This window comes from Sapajus apella, unplaced genomic scaffold (assembly GCF_009761245.1).
Source record: "Sapajus apella isolate SASKATOON/1434 unplaced genomic scaffold, GSC_monkey_1.0 scaffold16, whole genome shotgun sequence".
In the NCBI taxonomy this organism is placed as follows: domain Eukaryota; kingdom Metazoa; phylum Chordata; class Mammalia; order Primates; family Cebidae; genus Sapajus; species Sapajus apella.
The window spans coordinates 10,347,309-10,365,495 of NW_022436956.1; the positions used below are offsets into that span (position 1 = coordinate 10,347,309).

The 18,187-nt window shown below is 38.2% G+C and overlaps 1 protein-coding gene across 1 annotated transcript in view; it reads right to left on the reverse strand.

Annotated features, from left to right (window-relative positions):
* Nucleotides 1-18,187, reverse strand: part of CCDC15 (coiled-coil domain containing 15) — a 102,672-nt gene that overhangs the window by 57,693 nt on the left and 26,792 nt on the right. The window contains exons 7-9 of the mRNA XM_032285062.1: nucleotides 17,972-18,118; nucleotides 17,039-17,728; nucleotides 11,930-12,004 (exon numbers count right to left, since the gene is read on the reverse strand). Coding sequence (XP_032140953.1) covers nucleotides 11,930-12,004; nucleotides 17,039-17,728; nucleotides 17,972-18,118 — 912 coding nt within the window. The remainder of the gene's footprint in view (nucleotides 1-11,929; nucleotides 12,005-17,038; nucleotides 17,729-17,971; nucleotides 18,119-18,187) is intronic.

Sequence of the window (18,187 nt, forward strand, 5' to 3'; positions counted from 1 at the left end):
TTGCAGTGAGCCAAGATCACACCACTGCACTCCAGTCTGGTGACAGAGTGTGAGGCTCCATCGCAAAAAAGAAAAAAAAAAAAAGTCTAGGATACAACTTAAAATTAGTTGACATAAAAGAAACCAGGAAGATGTGACCAATTTTGAAGGGTAAAGATAATAAACAGATCCTAACTCCAAAGTGACCCAGATGTTGAATTAAGGGGCAAAACCTTTAAAGCAGAGGTTAATACTATATCTATGAGGCAAAGGCAAACACAATTGAAGTGAAAGAAAATATGGAAGTTCTCAGCACAAAAATTAAAAACTGTATAAAAAAATACAGATCCAAATTTTAGAGACAGAAAAACACAGTATGTGAAATATTGGATAGACTCAATAGAAGAATGGAAAAAAAGTCAGTGAACTTGAATCTAGTGGATCAACATAAATGACCCAATGTAAAGCACAAAGAGAAAGAAATAAGACTGGAAAAAAAAAATGAACGGCCAATTAATGTCAATTATGCCTCTGTGGGACAATATCAAAAGGTTTAACATTTGGGTCACTGGAGTTGCAGAAGGAAAGGAGAAAATAATTGATACACAAAAAACATTTGAAGACCTACTGACAAAAAACTTCCCAAATTTGGTAAAAGATCTAGATTTACAGACTGAAAATGTTCATCACACCCTAGATGGGATAAACTAAAAAACATTATTCCCAGACACATCATAATTAAACTCTGGAAACCAAAACCTAAGAGTTTTGTTAAGTAGCCAGAAAAAATAGACATATTACATATAAAAGAACAATGACTCAAATAATTACAAACGTGCTCAAAGACTATGGAAACCAGAAGAATCTCCCCAGATGGCCAAATAGCAACAGCTCTGGTGTGCAGCTCCCAGAGAGATCAATGCAGAAGGCAGGTGATTTCCCATTTCCAACTGAGTGCATCTCTGAAAAAAGGCAGCAGCTCCTGTCAGGGACTTATAAATAAAGCCCCATCTGCCTGGGACAGAGCACCTGGGAGAAGGGGCAGTTGTGGACACAGTTTCAACAGACTTATTAAATGTCCCTGCGTGGCAGCTCTGAAGACAGCAGCAGATATCCCAGCACAACGTCTGAGCTCTGATAAGGTACCGACTGCTTCCTCAAGGGGCTCCCTGACCCCCATGTATCCTGACTGGGAGGAACCTCCCAGTAGGGCCCGGCAGACACCTCATAAGCTATCTTCGATGTTCTACAGTTTCTACCAGTGATACCCAGGCAAACAGGGTCTGGAGTGGACCTCCAGCAAAATCCAGCAGACATGAAGCAGAGGGATCTGACTGTTAGAAGAAAAACTAAGCATAAACATCAATGAAAAGGACATCCACTCAGAGACCCCATCCAAAGGTCACCGATTTCAAAGACCAAAGGTAGATAAATCCACAAAGATGGGGAGAAACCAACGCAAAAAGGCTGAAAATTCCAAAAACAAGAACCCCTCTTCTCCTCCAAGGAATCACAACTCCTCACCAGCAAGGGAACAAAACTGGATGGAAAATGAGTTTGACAAATTCACAGAAGCAGGCTTAAGAAGGTGAGTAATAACAAACTTCTTCCAGCTAAAGGAGCATGTTCTAACCCAATGCAAGGAAACTAAGAACTTTGAAAAAAGGTTAGACAAATTGCTAACTAGAATAACCAGTTTAGAAAAGAACATAAACGACCTGATGGAGCTGAAAAACATAGCACGAGAACCTCATGAAGCATACACGAGTTTCAATAGCTGAATCAATCAAGCAGAAGAAAAGATATCAGAGATTGAAGATCAACTCAATGAAATACAGTGAAAAGGCAAGATTAGAGAAAAAAAGAGTAAAAAGAACAAAGCCTCCAAGAAACAGGAGATTATGTGAAAAGACTAAATCTACATTTGATTGGTGTGCCTGAAAATGATGGGGTGAATGAAACAAGTTGGAAAACACTCTTCAGAATATTATACAGGAGAACTTCCCCAACCGAGCAAGGCAGGCCAACATCCAAATTCAGGAAATACGGAGAACACCACAAAGATACTCCTCAAGAAGAGCAACCCCAAGACACATAATCATTATTTTCACCAAGGTTGAAACGATGGAAAAAATGTTAAGGGTAGCCACAGAGAAAGGTTGGGTTACCCACAAAGGGAAGCTCATCAGACTAACAGCAGATCTCTGCAGAAACCCTACAAGACAGAAGAGAGTGAAGCCAATATTCAACATTCTTAAAGAAAAGAATTTTCAACCCAGAATTTCATATCCAGCCAAACTAAGCTTCATAAGCAAAGGAGAAATAAAATCCTTTACAGACAAGCAAATGCTGAGAGGTTATGTCACCACCAGGCATGCCTTACAAGAGCTCCTGAAGGAGGCACTGAACATGCAAAGGAGCAACTAGTACCAGCAACTGGGAAAAAATACCAAATAGTAAAGATCATCGACCCAAAGAAGAAAATGCATCAACTAACGAGCAAAATAACCAGCTAGAATCATAATGGCAGAATCAAATTCATACATAACAATATTAGCCTTAAATGTAAATGGGATAAATGCCCCAGTCAAAAGACAAAGACTAGCAAATTGGATAGAGTCAAGACCCATCAGTGTGCTATATTCAGGAAATACATCTCAAGTGCAAAGACACACACAGGCTCATAACAAAGGGATGGAGAAAGATTTACCAAGCAAATGGAAAGAAAAAAAAAGCAGGGGTTGTAATCCTAGTCTCTGATAAAATAGACTTTAAACCAACAAAGATCAAAAGAGACAAGGAAGGGCATTACATAATGGTAAAGGGATCAATGCAACAAGAAGAGCTAAATATCCTAAATATATATGGACCCAATACAGGAGCACCCAGATTCATAAAGCAAATTCTTAGAGACCTACAAAGAGACTTAGACTCCTACACAATAATAGTGGGAGACTTTAACACCCCACTGTCAATATTAGACAGATCAATGAGACAGAAAGTTAGCAAGACTATCCAGGACTTCAACTCAGCTCTGGACCAAGTGGACCTAATAGACATCTACAGAACTTTCCACCCCAAATCAACAGAATATACATTCTTCTCAGCACCACATCACATTTATTCTAAAATTGACCACATAATTGGAAGTAAAACACTCCTCAGCAAATGCAAAAGAATGGAAATCATAACAGTCTCTCAGACCACAGTGCAAACAAATTAGAATTCAGAATTAAGAAACTCACTCAAAACCACACAACTACATGGAAACTGAACAACCTGCTCCTGAATGACTACTGGATAAAAAATGAAATGAAAGCAGAAATAAAGATGTTCTTTGAAACCAATGAGAATGAAGACACAACATACCAGAATCTCTGGGACACATTTAAACCAGTGTGTAGAGGGCACTAAACGCCCACAAGAGAAAGCAGGAAAGATCTAAAACTGACACCCTAACATCACAATTAAAAGAACTAGAGAGGCAAGAGCAAACAAATTCAAAAGCTAGCAGAAGACAAGAAATAACTAAGATCAGAGCAGAACTGAAGGAGATAGAGACACAAAAAAAACCTTCAAAAGTCAATGAATCTGAGAGCTGGTTTTTTGAAAAGATCAACAAAATAGATAGATTGCTTGTCAGACTAATAAAGAAGAAAAGAGAGAAGAATCAAATAGATGTAATAAAAAATGATAAAGGGGATATCACCACCGATCCCACAGAAATGCAAACTACCATCAGAGAATACTATAAACACCTTTATGCAAATAAATCAGAAAATCTAGAAGAAATCAGTAAATTCCTGGACACTTAAACCCTCCCAACACCAAACCAGAAAAAAGTCGAATCCCTAAATAGACTAGTAACAAATTCTGAAGTTGAGGCAGCAATTAACAGCCTACCAGCCAAAAAAAGTTCAAAACCAGATGGTTTCACAGCCTAATTCTATCAGAGGTACAAAGAGGAGCTGGTACCATTCCTTCTAAAACTATTCAAACAACAGAAAAATAGGGAATCCTCCTTAACTCATTCTACAAGGCCAGCATCATCCTGATACCAAAACCTGGCAAAGATACAACTAAAAAAGAAATATCCAATATCCAAGATGAGCATTGATGTGAAAATCCTCAATAAAATACTGGCAAACTGAATCCAATAGCACATCAAAAAGCTTATCCACCACAATCAAATCAGCTTCATCGCTGGGATGCAAGCCTGGTTCAACATACACAAATCAATAAACATAATCCATCACATAAACAGAACCAAAGACAAAAACCACACAATTATCTCAATAGATGCAGAGAAGGCCTTTGACAAAATTCAACAGCCTTCCCTGCTAAAAACTCTCAATAAACTAAGTATTGTTGAAACGTACCTCAAAATAATATGAGCTATTTATGACAAACCCACAGCCAATATCATACTAAATGGCCAAAAGCTGCAAGCATTCCCTTTGAAAACTGGCACAATACAAGGATGCCCTCTCTCACCACTCCCACTCAACATAGTATTGGAAGTTCTGGCTAGCACAATCAGGCGAGAAAAAGAAATAAAGGGTATTCAATTAGGAAAAGAGGAAGTCAAGTTGTCTCTATTTGTAGATGACATGACTGTGTATTTAGAAGACCACATTGTCTCAGCCCAAAATCTCCTTAAGCTGATAAGCAACTTCAGCAAAGTCTCAGGATACAAAATCAATGTGCAAAAATCACAAGCATTCCTATATGCCAATAACAGACAAACAGAGAGCCAAATCATGAGTGAACTCCCATTCACAGTTGTTACAAACAGAATAAAATACCTAGGAATACAACTTACAAGGAATGTGAAGGACCTCTTTAGGGAGAACTACAAACCACTGCTTAAAGAAATAAGAAAGGACACAAACAAATGAAAAAACATTCCATGCTCATAGTTAGGAAGAATCAATATCGTGAAAATGGCCATAATGCCCAAAGTAATTTACAGATTCAATGCTATCCCCATCAAGCTACCATTGACTTTCTTCACAGAATTGGAAAAAACTACTTTAAATTTCATATGGAACCAATAAAGAGCCCACATAGCCACGACAATCCTAAGCAAAAAAAAAAAAAAAAAAGCTGGAGGCATCATGCTACCTGATTTCAAACTATGCTACAAGGTTACCATATGATACAGACCAAAGGAACAGAACAGAGGCCTCAGAAAAAAGGCCACACATCTAAAACCATCTGATCTTTGACAAACCTGACAAAAACAAGCAATGGGGAAAGGATTCCCTATTTAATAAATGCTGTTGGGAAAACTGGCTAGTCATATGCACAAAGCTGAAACTGGATCCCTTCCTTATACCTTATACAAAAATTAACTCGAGTTGGATTAAAGATTTAAACATACGACCTAAAGCCATAAAAACCCTAAAAGCAAACCTAGGCAATACCATTCAGGACAAAGGCATGGGCAAGGACTTCATGACTAAAACACCAAAAGCAATGGCAACAAAAGCCAGAATAGACAAATGGGATCTAATTAAAAAAGAGCTTCCGCACGGCGAAAGAACCTATCATCAGAGTCAACAAGTAACCAATAGAATGGGAGAAAATTTTTGCAATCCACCCATCTGTCAAAGGGCTAATATCTAAAATATACAAAGAACTTAAACAAATTTTCAAGAAAAAAATAAACCCCATCAAAAAGTGGGCAAAGGATATGAACAGACACTTCTCAAAAGGAGACATTTATGCAGCCAACAAACATGAAAAAAAGCTCATCATCACTGGTCATTAGAGAAATGCAAATCAAACCACAATGAGATACCATCTCACCCCAGTTAGAATAGCAATCATCAAAAAATCAGGAGACAACAGATGCTGGAGAGGATGTGGAGAAATAGGAATGCTTTTACACTGTTGGTGGGAGTGTAAATTAGTACAACCATTGTGGAAGACAGTGTGGCAATTCCTCAAGGATCTAGAGATAGAAATACCATTTGTCCCGGCAATCCCATTACTGGGTATATACCCAAAGGATTATAAATCATTCTATTATAAAGATACATGCACACATATGTTTATTGTGGCACTGTTCACAATGACAAAGACTTGGAATCAACCCAAATTCCCATCAATGATAGACTGGTAAAGAAAATATGGCACATATACACCATGGAATATTATGGAGACATAAAAAAGGATGAGTTCATGTCCTTTGCAAGGACATGGAGAAGTTGGAAATCATCATTCTTAGCAAACTGACACAAGAACAGAAAACCAAACACCACATGTTCTCACTCATAAGTGGGTGTTGAACAATGAGAACACATGGACACAGGAAGGGGAACATCACAAACTGGGGCCTGTTGATGGATGGGGGGCATGGGAGGGATAGCATTAGGAGAAATACCTAATGTAGATGACAGGTTGATAGATGCTGCAAACCACCATGGCACATGTATACCTATGTAACAAACCTGCATGATCTGCACATGTACCCCAGAATTTAAAGTATAGTATAGTAAAATAAAAATTTTTTTAAAAGACTATGGAAACCAGAAGACAATGGAACACTATTTTTAACGTGCTGAAAGAAAATAACTGTCAACCCAGAAATCTATATCCAGTAAAAACATACTTTAGGACTGATGACAGAAGAGATATTCTCAGATGAAAGAAAATCAAGCAAATGCATTGCTAGAAGACCTGCATTACAAGAAAAGGTAAAGAAAGTTAGCTGCAAAATGATACCGGGAGGAATCTGAAACTTCAGGAATGAATGACAAGCAACAAAAAGATTCAATAAGCAGAGATTCTCTCTCTCAAGTTTTTCACAAAAACATGTATGATTATTGAAGGCAAAAAAATGATGGAGTCTTCAACGTGGGCAGATGGAATAACTATGACAATTATGAAGAGGAAAAGGTAAAAGGACTTGTATGATTATAAAGCTTCTACATTTACATTAAACTATTAACTCAAAGTAGACTGTGAAAGGTTTGGTATGTATACTGTAATCTTCAGAGCAACTATTATAAGATAAGATGAAGAGATAGAGCCAAAAAGATAACAGATCAATTAGAATGAAATTAAATAATATTTAAATAAAGAGACTTCTGCTTGAGGCCACAATGCAATAATAGAACGGAAATTTATCTTCCTGCCTGAAGAGTGAAAAAATAAAAAACAAAAAAAATCTATAAAAGAATGGTTTTCATACACTGGCTATAAGGAAGCACAGTATAGTTATTCCTCACAGATAGGAAACAAATGTAGTCAGCATAACAATTGCCCCAGCTTACTGCCTGAATAATTTCTAGTACACAAGATGGGGAGAGAGATTCCAGACAGACTCTGGCAGCCTCTCTGAGGAGGGACAAGAAGAAACCACACTGTACCTTTAACACTTTGCTTGCAAATCTCAGCTAAATTTCCAAGTTCATTGCTTACAAGTTCTGCCTTCCATACAACTATAGAACACAATTTAACTAAGCTTCCTACTACTAAATAACAAGGAATATCTTTCACCCAGTTTCCAATAACATGTTCCTCATTTCCTTGAGCTTCACTGGCAGTATTTTTTTTTTTTAAACAAGAGTCTTGCTCTATTACCCAGGCTGCAGTGCAATGGTGCAACCTCAGCCACTGCAACCTCTGCCTCCCAGGGTCAAGTGATTCTTATGCCTCAGCCACTCTTGTAGCAGCAATTCCAGGTACATGCCACCATGCCTGGCGTATTTTTATATCTTTGGTAGAGACGGGGTTTCACCATGTTGGCCAAGCTGGTATTGAACTCCTGGTCTCAAGTGATCCATTCACCTCAGCCTACCAAAGTGCTGGGATTATAGGCATGAGCCAACCACACCAGGTGGCAGTTTCTTTAATGTACACATTTCAACCAATACTTTGCTTATAACAACAAAGATATCTCCAAAATGATGGCCAGGAGCAGTGGCTCACATCTGTAATCCTAATACTTTGGGAGGCTAAGGCAGGAGGATCACTTGAGGCCAGGAGTTCAAGACCAGAGCAGGCAACACGGCAAGACCCCATCTCTACAAAAATACAAAAATTAGCCAAGCGTGGGTAGCACACACCTGTAGTCCTAGTTACTCAGGAGGCTGAGGCAGGAGGATCACTTGAGTCACCCACTGAGGCTTCAGTGAGCTATGATTGTGCCACTGCACTCCAGCCTCGGCAACCAAGTGAGACTGAAAAAATAATAATTTTATAAATGATACAGGCTTTCTCTGTCATGGGCCTCAAAATTCTTCACCTCTATCCATTACCCATTTTTTAGCCATTTCCACAGTTTTTAGATATTTGTTGTAGCAACACCCCATTCCCAGTACCAAATAGCCACAAACAGGAAACAACACAAATGTCCATCAATAGGAGATTAAATAAACAAACTGTGATATATTCAAATAATGGAATGCTACACAGCAATGCAAAGAACACATTATTGATGCAGCAACATGAATGAATCTCAGAAACATTATGCTGAGTAAAATGAACCTTACACAATAAGATTCATACTGTAGAGGAAGGTCTAGAACAGAGAAAACTGATTGTGGAACAGTCAATGGAAAAATGGATTCAAAATGTAGTATATGCATTTCAAAGGAATATTATTCATCCTTAAAAAGGAAGTAACTCCTACAATATGCTATAACATTATGCTAAGTGAAATAAGGCAGTCACAAAACGGCAAATACTGTATGACTTCACTCATATGAGGTACCTAGAATAATCAAATTCATGAAGACAGAAAGTAGAATAGTGGTTGCCAGGAACATGGGGAGAAGAGACTGAGAAATTATTGTTTAATGTGTATATAGTTTCAGTTTTACAAGATGAAAAAAAAAACTGTGGAGATGAATGGTGGTGATGGTTGCATAACAATGTGAGTGTACTTAACACCACTGAACTGTATACTTAGAGAGGATTAAAATGGGAAATTTTATGTTATGTATATTTTAATCACAATTTTTTAAAAGTGTCTATATGTACATCTGTATAAGTGCTTATAAAGAGGACTCGAAGGACGCACACAACTCTTGATAGTGATTAACTTTGAAAGGAGAGAATTAGCAGGTGGGGCCTTGAAGAGAAAACTTTTCCTCTGAGATAGTAAGAAGTAATAACAGCAACCAGAAAAAGTAAATGGTTAAGGTAGTGTGTGATAGCTTTTATTTTCTGTATGAAAGTTGAGAATATGGGGGTGCAGCAAGAAGCTTAAGGAGTGTTTAAGATTTAGAACTGTCAGTGTAGGGCACTGGAGAGTAAGGTGCTAGGGAATAAGCAGGAAAAAATGCTAAGCAGCCCTGGGAACCCAGCTGTGACTGGAAACCCTTAGTATGAATGTGGTACAAATCTATACTATTGAAGTGTTTTGTTCAATGAGGCTGGATTATTTGGCAACATAAAGGGAGAAAAGATGGCCGGGTGTAGTGGCTCCCACCCGTAATCCCAGCACCTTTGGGAGGCCGAGGCAGGTGGATCACTTGAGGTCAGGAGTTCGAGACCAGCCCAGAGACATGATAAAACCCCGTCTCTACTAAAAAATACAAAAATTAGCCAGGCGTGGTCGCACATGCCTGTAGTCCCAGCTACTCAAGAGGCTGAGGCACGAGAATCACTTGAAGCTGGGAGGAGGAGGCTGCAGTGGGCCAAGATCGCACAACTGCACTGCACCCGGGGTGACAGAGTGAGACTGTCTCAAAAAAAAGGAGAAAAGGCTATTCCAGGGTTGAAAATTTCCAGGGATAGTAACAGCAGAAGGACAAGAAGAGATTGAGACCACCAAAGCTGTATCCTGAATTGAGCGGTCTAGAGTAAGTACCCCTCTCGTGGGCTTTGTGAATGCCCCATGCATCCTCTATCACTAATTACACTGCTTCATAATTATGCTTATGTATCAGTCTCTTTTCTTTAGATTGCCTGAAATTTGACTGCTGTGTCTTGCTCACAGCTGTATCTTTGATATTTAGTGCTTAAACAATGGCAAATACCTAAAAGTAAAGGTGCTCAATAGATGTTTGACTGGCTCATCCATTCAAAACATATTTACCGAGTGACTGCTAGGTACCAGCCACTGTGCCAAGCACTGTTCATATAATGGTAAACAAAACAGGTATGGTACCTCTCTCATGAAGCTTATGGGTTAGTGGGAAACTCTAGACAATACAAAAACACGTAAATTAATAAATAACTACAAATTGTTTTGTACTGAGAAGGAAACAAATAGAATGCAAGCATAGAGACAAACAAAAAAGGGGAGATCTATTTTTGATAAGGTGGTGAGGACGGTATTTTCCAAGAAGGTGACATTTAAGCTGAAACCTCAAGGATAAGAAGGGACCAACTTCATGAAGAAAAAAGGGTAGACTACCCAGACAAGAGGAAAAACCATATGCAAAAGACCTGAGGTAGGAGAGAGCCTGGCAAGGCTCAGGATATATAAACGACAATGCAGACTAAAACAAAGCACCATACCGTTAGGCCAACCTTATAGACCCAAACTAAAAATCACAAAGAGCTGTAGTTTAGTCCTGAAAACCTCAGCCCAAACTCTATTTTCTGCTTCTTTGCCCTTGAATTCTGCTCTCTCAAAGAGGTCAAGAGAAAATTTCTCTTCAATCTCTTTCATACAGCCTAACTCTGCTGGTGGCCTTAAGCCTTTGTTTTTAAAAACTTAGAATCGGAAAATAAAAATTATCCAGAGAGGAGCAAAATTCCAGCGACAATAAAGTAAACTTCATTTAAGCCACAGAAAAATCTTAATAGGCCAGGATATTGTAACATTTTCTTGAAAAACTACAGATCTTAACTCAATGACCCCAAACCTTAGGCAAGAGAAACCTAACAAGCTTCAGCCCAAACCTGATTAGTTTATTTCTTAGCAATCCTGCCTTATGCTCTACCAGCTTACTGATGGAGATCTAATCCTGGCCATGGGGTAGAAGATCCTCATAACCCCTGCCCCTCAGAAACTGCTCATTTCTTCCCCTCTCACACTGTAAAAGACAATGGCCATCAGAAATATACCTTTTATAAAAATACAAATAAAATATAGTTTTTCAAATGGGCAACAAATGCTTCCCAAAATAACCATAGGTTTCAATGAGAGACATAAAATAATCTTAGAATTAGGATAATAATCTAAATAAGTCAGAATAGCCTGATATATTATGGCATAGAAGTAGACATTATACTTCTTGTCACCATTCTGGATCTTAACTCTACCTGCAAAGCAATCTTAAATTTCATCTATAAAACAAGGATAATAATAGTATCTATCTTCTATGGTTATTATGAAAATCAAATAAGATACTTCATAAAAAATTCTAAAACCATTTTGGCTGTGGTTAAGTGTTCAATGAATGTAAGCTGTTATTCATAATAATATTAATACTATTGCTAATATTAATAACAGATAACATGATCATCATGATCTTTTTTGGTAATGGAAGCTCTGACAAGCCCTGCCCAAACTCTGATTTGCTTTCTGCTGCTTACTCTTTACTATACCCTGCTCTACCTGCTCTCTGGCAGAGTCTGTTTCTTGGCTTTCATGTAAAATATATCCATGGTGCTCTGAAAGTTTTCTCCATCTCTTATCTGTCGTATCATGCAAGGCCTGCTCATAGTTCCTGTGCTAAAAGACAATATAAACACTGAACATAAATTATCTAAGCAGGAACATCATTCCTGTAGCAGTAGTAAAAACTTCAGTGGAGAAGACTGAAGTAGTTTCAATAGGTCAGAATGGTGTGACGGATCACAGAAGAAAAAACCACTATATTCTTTGCCTGTTATTGCTGAACTTAACACTAAACTCCTGAAGCAGTTACATTGCCCTGTCAATCTTGAACCAAAACCTAAGCAATTTATACTCTGCCACTTACTCACTATATTCTGCTCTACTTCTCTAGGAGACACTAGATCTTGAATATTGGGTGAAACATACCAATGGCACTCCAGGAGTATTTCTTCTTGCAATCTTCCATTTCTCAAAAGATGAGGGTGGTTTGACATGCTTGCTCTAAAGGAACAACAAAATACAAAACTGATTGTCTAAGCAGAAATGATGGGCTAATGACAATATTATAGACCGCGGTGGCAATCCCAGAGTAATGACACTAGGTGAGGATAACAGAACACAGCTAAAAGTGTGTGTGTGTGTGGTTTGTTTTCAGTATAAAAATTTCCAAACATGCATCAAAGCAGAAAAAAACAAAAACAGTATAATGAATCCCAAGGTTCAACAATTACCCAGATTCAACAATTAGCAACATTTTGCTTTTTCATCTGTCTCTTCTCCAGTGTTTTTCCTGGAGTATTTTAAAGTGAATTCCAGATTATTCTGGCACATTTTGAAATAACCAAAAACATTACACTCTTAGCTTAATTCTGAAGGCCTTAATTCTATGTATCCCACAAACAAACTAGCTTGACAGGCTTCAGCCTCAATGTTATGTAATTTAGCCTTGTTCCTCTTTTAGAAAGTATACAGTCTTCCTACTGTATTCTGTTCTCTAGGGGAGTCTTGGTCCTGAATTTTAGGTATAACATATTGGTGATAGTTCAGAAGCAATTCCTCTCACTCTCTCTTCTCTCACTAAAAGATACAGATTGTTGAGAAACATGTTTTAAAGGAAAAACAACGACAGGAAAAAAAAGTTGTGTAACGCTAATCATAATATCATAAGCTTCAGTGAAAACTCCAGAGAAATGAAACCAAGTAAAAATATGCTCATACATTTTGATATGAGGATGATGTTACACTTTTAGCTCAACTATGCAGACCTTAATTCTTAATTCCATCCATGGACAGAATAATCTGACAAACTCACCAAATCTTAAGTATCTGCTAGTTCCTACATTGTTCATGTAGGGGCATTATGCTTGCAGCGAGACTGTTGTCTCTAGTAAGAGTTAAAGAATAATATTGTTAAAATAGTCACTGATTCTGGAATAAGATATGAATGTGATACATCAGCCTTAGAAATCACAGAACTGATTTTGACTCATATTGTTCCCTAGACGAGGGTCTTTTGTACCACTGAAATACAAAGTAGAAGAGAAAAAAAAAAAAAGAGGAGAGATCAGGAAGAACTGAACTGTTTAGGATTTAACACTGTATGCTCCTGAAGCAGGGCCTCTGTTCTAAAAGGACTTAGGACCATCTTCCCACTAATGTAGGAAGGAATAAAAAATACTATATCTTGGCCAGGCATGGTGGCTCATGCCTGAAATCCCAGCACTTTGGGAGGAAGACACGGGTGGATCACCTGAGGTCAGGAGTTCAAGACCAGTTTGGTCAACATGTTGATACCCCAACTCTACTAAAAAAAAAAAATTGGCCAGGCGTGCTGGTGTGTGCCTGTAATCCCAGCTACTCAGGAGGCTGAATCGCTTGAACCCAGGAGGCGGAGTTTGCAATGAGTCAAGATTGTGCCACTGCACTCCAGCCTGGGTGGCAGAACAAGGCTCCGTCTGAAAAAACCAAACACTATATTCTTAGGTTAGCTCCAAAGTCCCTCATTCTAAATTACCGCTTGGGATTTATAAAACCCGGGTACTTTCTTCCTATCTTTTTTATTCTGCTCTACCTGATTTCTGATGTTATCGTGGTCCTGGGATTTGGGAGGCAGACACTGATAATCTGCCAGAAAAAAAAGTCTTCTCTCCCTTTCTCAACTGTCATATCAGAGTATGACTCCTTAAAGTGTACTTTCTAAAAGAGTAAATTATCATAAAACTAGAAACTGTCTAGTAAGAGTAACATGATGGCAGTAATACTCTAGGCTTCATTGAAGACCAAAGCATGGTTTTTTTCAGGATAATATAAAACATTATGGAATAAAACAGAAATGCGTATTTTTTGTCAGTTCTGAAGTATAGCTGGGAATAACCTTTGAAAGCTTCAAACTAAACAATCTGGTCCCTGTTGGTCTCTGTACTTTTCCTTTTCTACCTTGCCCCCGATGGAGGCCTGATGATGCCTGCATAGAAGATCCTGATGGACATCCAGAGAAGGCACCTCTCTCCCTCTCCTACCTATCAAAATGGATATTGGCTGCTTCAGATTTGCTTTCTAAAAAGGAAGAAACACAAAATATCAATTGTTCAGTTAAGAATGACAGGTTAAGACTTCAGGCTTTAGTGAGAATTCTGGAGTTAACTGAGATCAGAATATAATTAGGCACCTTATGGAATAAAACAAAAAACTATACTACATTCCACAAAAGTCCAACTACAGCCCTAAGTAATCTAATTCCTATTGCTCTCTTTCTTCTTCCTTTTAGTCTAACTGATCTCTGGTGGAGAGCTGGCCCGGGAACCTGTGTGAAAAATACTGCTGAGTACTTATGGGCCACTCCTTTTTCCGCCTTTCAGCTGTCTAAGCAGATAATGACTGCCAGAAATATTTTTCCTAATGAAGAAGATTAAAAATAAAAAATTAAATTGTTCATAAAATCTAAGTAGAGTGTTGATTTTAAAAAAGAAAAGAAAAGAAACAGCAAATTGTTCATTTGCAGTAATATGCTGATAATACTTTAACACTTAGTAAGAGCACTGGAGTTTTAAGAGACCAATCAAGAAACTGGTTTTTTCCAAGTGTGGATCTCCAAATCAGGTACAATATATAGCATACTTGGTTTTATTATACTTTGCAGATATTGTTTTTCACAAACTGAAGGTTTGTGGCAACCATACGTCAAGCCAATCCATTGGCGTCACTTTTCCAACAGCATGTGCTTGCGTAATGTCTCTGTGTCACATTTTGGAAATTCTCACAATATTTCAGACTTTTCCATTATTATTATATTTGGTATGGTGATTGGTGATCTGTGATCAGTGATCTTTGATGTTACTATCCTAATTGTTTTGGGGTACCATAACCACGCTCATGTAAGACAGCAAACCTAACTGATAAATGTATGTGTTCTCACTGCTCTACCACCTGGTCATGCCCTCGCCTTTCCTTAGGCCTCCCTATTCACTGAGACACAACAATGTTGAAATTAGGCCAGTTAATAACCCTACAATGACCTCTTAAGTATTCAAGCAAAAGAAAGAACCACATGTCTCTCACTTTAAAGCAAAAGCTAGAAATTATTAAGCTTAGTGAAGTAGGCCTGTTGAAAGCCAAGGCAGTCTGACAGCTAGGCCTCTTGTACCAAACAGCCCCATTGTGAAAGCAAAGGAAAAATTCTTGAAGGAAATTAAAAGCTACTCCAGTGAATACATGATAAGAAAGCAAAAGAGCCTTATTGCCAACATGGAAAATGTTTTAGAGGTATGAATAGATCAAACCAGCCACAATATCTCCTGAAGCCAAAGCCTGATAAGAGCAAGGCCCTAACTCTCTTCAATATTATAAAGACTAAGAGAGTTGAAAAAACTACAGAAGACAAGTTGGAAGTTAGCAGAAGTTGGTTCATGAGGTTTACGGAAAAAAGCTGTCTCTATAACATCAAAGGGCAAGGTGAAACAGCAAGTGCTGATGTAGAAGCTGCAGCAAGTTATCCCAAAGATCTAGCTAAGATTACTAATGAAGGTGGCCATGCCAGACAGATTTCAGTGTAGACAAAATAACCTTATACTGGAAGAAGATGAGTAAGAGTTTCACAGCTAGAGAGAAAAAGTCAATGTCTGGCCAAAGTTTCAAAGGACAGGCTGACTCTCTTGTTGATGGCTAATGCAGCTGATGACTTTAAGTTGAAGCCAGTGTTCATTTATCATTCCAAAAGTCCTAGGGCCCTTAAGAATGATACTAAATCTACTTTTCTTGTGCTCTGTAAAGGGAATAACAAAGCCAAGATGACAGCAAATCTGTTTACAGCATGGTTTACAGAATATTTTACGCTTAACTGTTGAGACTGACTGATCCAAAAAGAAAAAAAGATGCCTTTTAAATTGCTCATTGACAATGCTCCCAGTTGCCCCAGAGCTATGATGAAGACATATAAGGAGATTAATGTTGTTTTCATGCCTGCTGACACAACATCCATTCTGTAGCTTGTGGATCAAGAAATAATTTTGACTTTTGAGTCTTCTTATTTATAAAACACATTTCATAAGGCCATGTGTGTCATAGACAGTGAGTGATTCCTCTGATAGACATGGGCAAAGTTTATTTGACACCCTCTGGAAAGGGTCCACCATTCTTGATGCCATTAAGAACATTCACGAATCATGAGAGGAGGCCAAAATATCAACTTTAACAGAAGTTTGAAAGAGGTTGATTCCAACCCTCATGGACTTTGGGGCATTCAAGACTTCAGTGAAGGAAGTAACTGCAATGTAGTAGAAACAGCAAGAGAACTAGAATTAGAAGTGGAGCCTGAAGATGTGAGTGAATTGCTCCAGTCTCGTGTTCAAACTTAAATGGATGAAGAGTTACTTCTTAGGCTGAGCAAAGAAAATGTTTTCTTGAGATGGAATCTACTGCGAACATTGTTGAAATGACAACAAAGGGTTTAGAATATTACACAGACTTACTTGATAAAGCAGTGGCAGGGTTTGAGGGAGCTGATTCCAATTCTGAAAGAAGTTCTACTGTGGATCAAATGCTATCAAACATTATCACATGCTACAAAGAAATCTTTCATGAAAGGAAGAGTCAAATGATGTGGCAAACTTCATTACTGTCCTAAGTAACTTCCACAGCCAGCCCAAACTTCAGTAATCACCACTCCGATTAGTTAGCCGATATCGACATTGAGGCAAGACCCTCCACCAACAAAAAAATTATGGCTTGCTGAAGACTCAGATTAATTGTAAGCATTTTTTAGCAATAAAGTATTTTTAAATTAAGGTATGTACTTTTTTTAGACATTATGCTATTGTACACTAATAGAGTACAGTATAGTATAAACATAACTTTTATATGTACTGGGAAGCCAAGAAATTTGTGTGACTTACTTTATTCCAATATTTGCTTTATTGCAATGGCCTAGAACTGAACCCACAATATCTCCAAGGTATACTTGTAGTCCTTACAAATCCCACTCCAAACCCTAAGTAGCTTATTTCTTCTTTTTTCAATCTCCTTTCCACTCTATTTTACCTGATATTTTGGTAGAAAATCTTGGTCCTGACATTTGGGTAGAATATTCTGGTCTTTGGAAAGAACATGCTGGTCCCTGGGTAGAAAATCCAGGTCCTGACATTTGGGTAGAATATTCCGGTCTTTGGGGAGAACATGCTGGTCTCTAGATAAAAAATCCTGGTCTTTAGGTAGAAAATCCTGGTCCTGATATTTTGGCAGAATATCTTGGTCTTTGGGGAGAACATGCTGGTCTCTGGGTATGAAGTCCTGGTCCTGATATTTGAGTAGAATATTCTGGTCTTTAGGGAGAACACAGTGGCCTTTGAGTAAGACATCCTGGTTTTCAGACAGAAAAACCTGATTTGGGGGTGGAAAATCCTGAGTTTCCAATACAATACTCCCTTCTTCTAGCTCAGTACTCTGGGCTTTCAGCCTAATACCATGAGTTTCTGTCTTAACAGGCTGGCCTTCCGGTTCAATGGCCTGGCCTTCTGGCTCAGTAACTTGAACGTTCGGCTCAACAGCCTGGGTATCTGGCTCAACACTCTGGATTCCTTTCAAATCACCCTGGGTTTCCAGCAAATCATCTTCAGCTTCTGGAAAATCATCCTGGGCTTCTGGCAGAATATCCTGAAGGCCCTCGAAATGTAACTGCTTTTGCTCTTCCTCTTCCATCACAACAAATAATGGATTTTTGAATTTTACTTTCTAAAAGTGAACATAAACACCAAATATAGAATGTGAGGTAGTAGTAATACTCTAAGTTTTCCAAAAGGTTCCTAAAATAATCTTAAAATGATACGGCAGTGAAGCAAATTACTAGAATAAAATGTGAAATTATAATCTTTGTCCAACTTAATAAAAGCTAAATCTACAATCCTCAATCAGTACAACAGTACTGGCAATACCTAGTACAAATCACAATTCATTCAATTTATCTTATTGATTTACCTGAACTCTGCTGAAAGGTTTGTTCTTATCTTCAGAAAGGATATCCTGCTGGTCCTGCTGGTCTCTCCCAAACAAATTTTCTTTCCCTTTCTCATCAGTTATAATAGATGAAGTTTCCTCATTGTCAGGTTCCTCATAGTCAAGTTCCTAAAGAAAAAATAATGAGAAAACACACACACACACACACACACACACACACACACACACACACACACA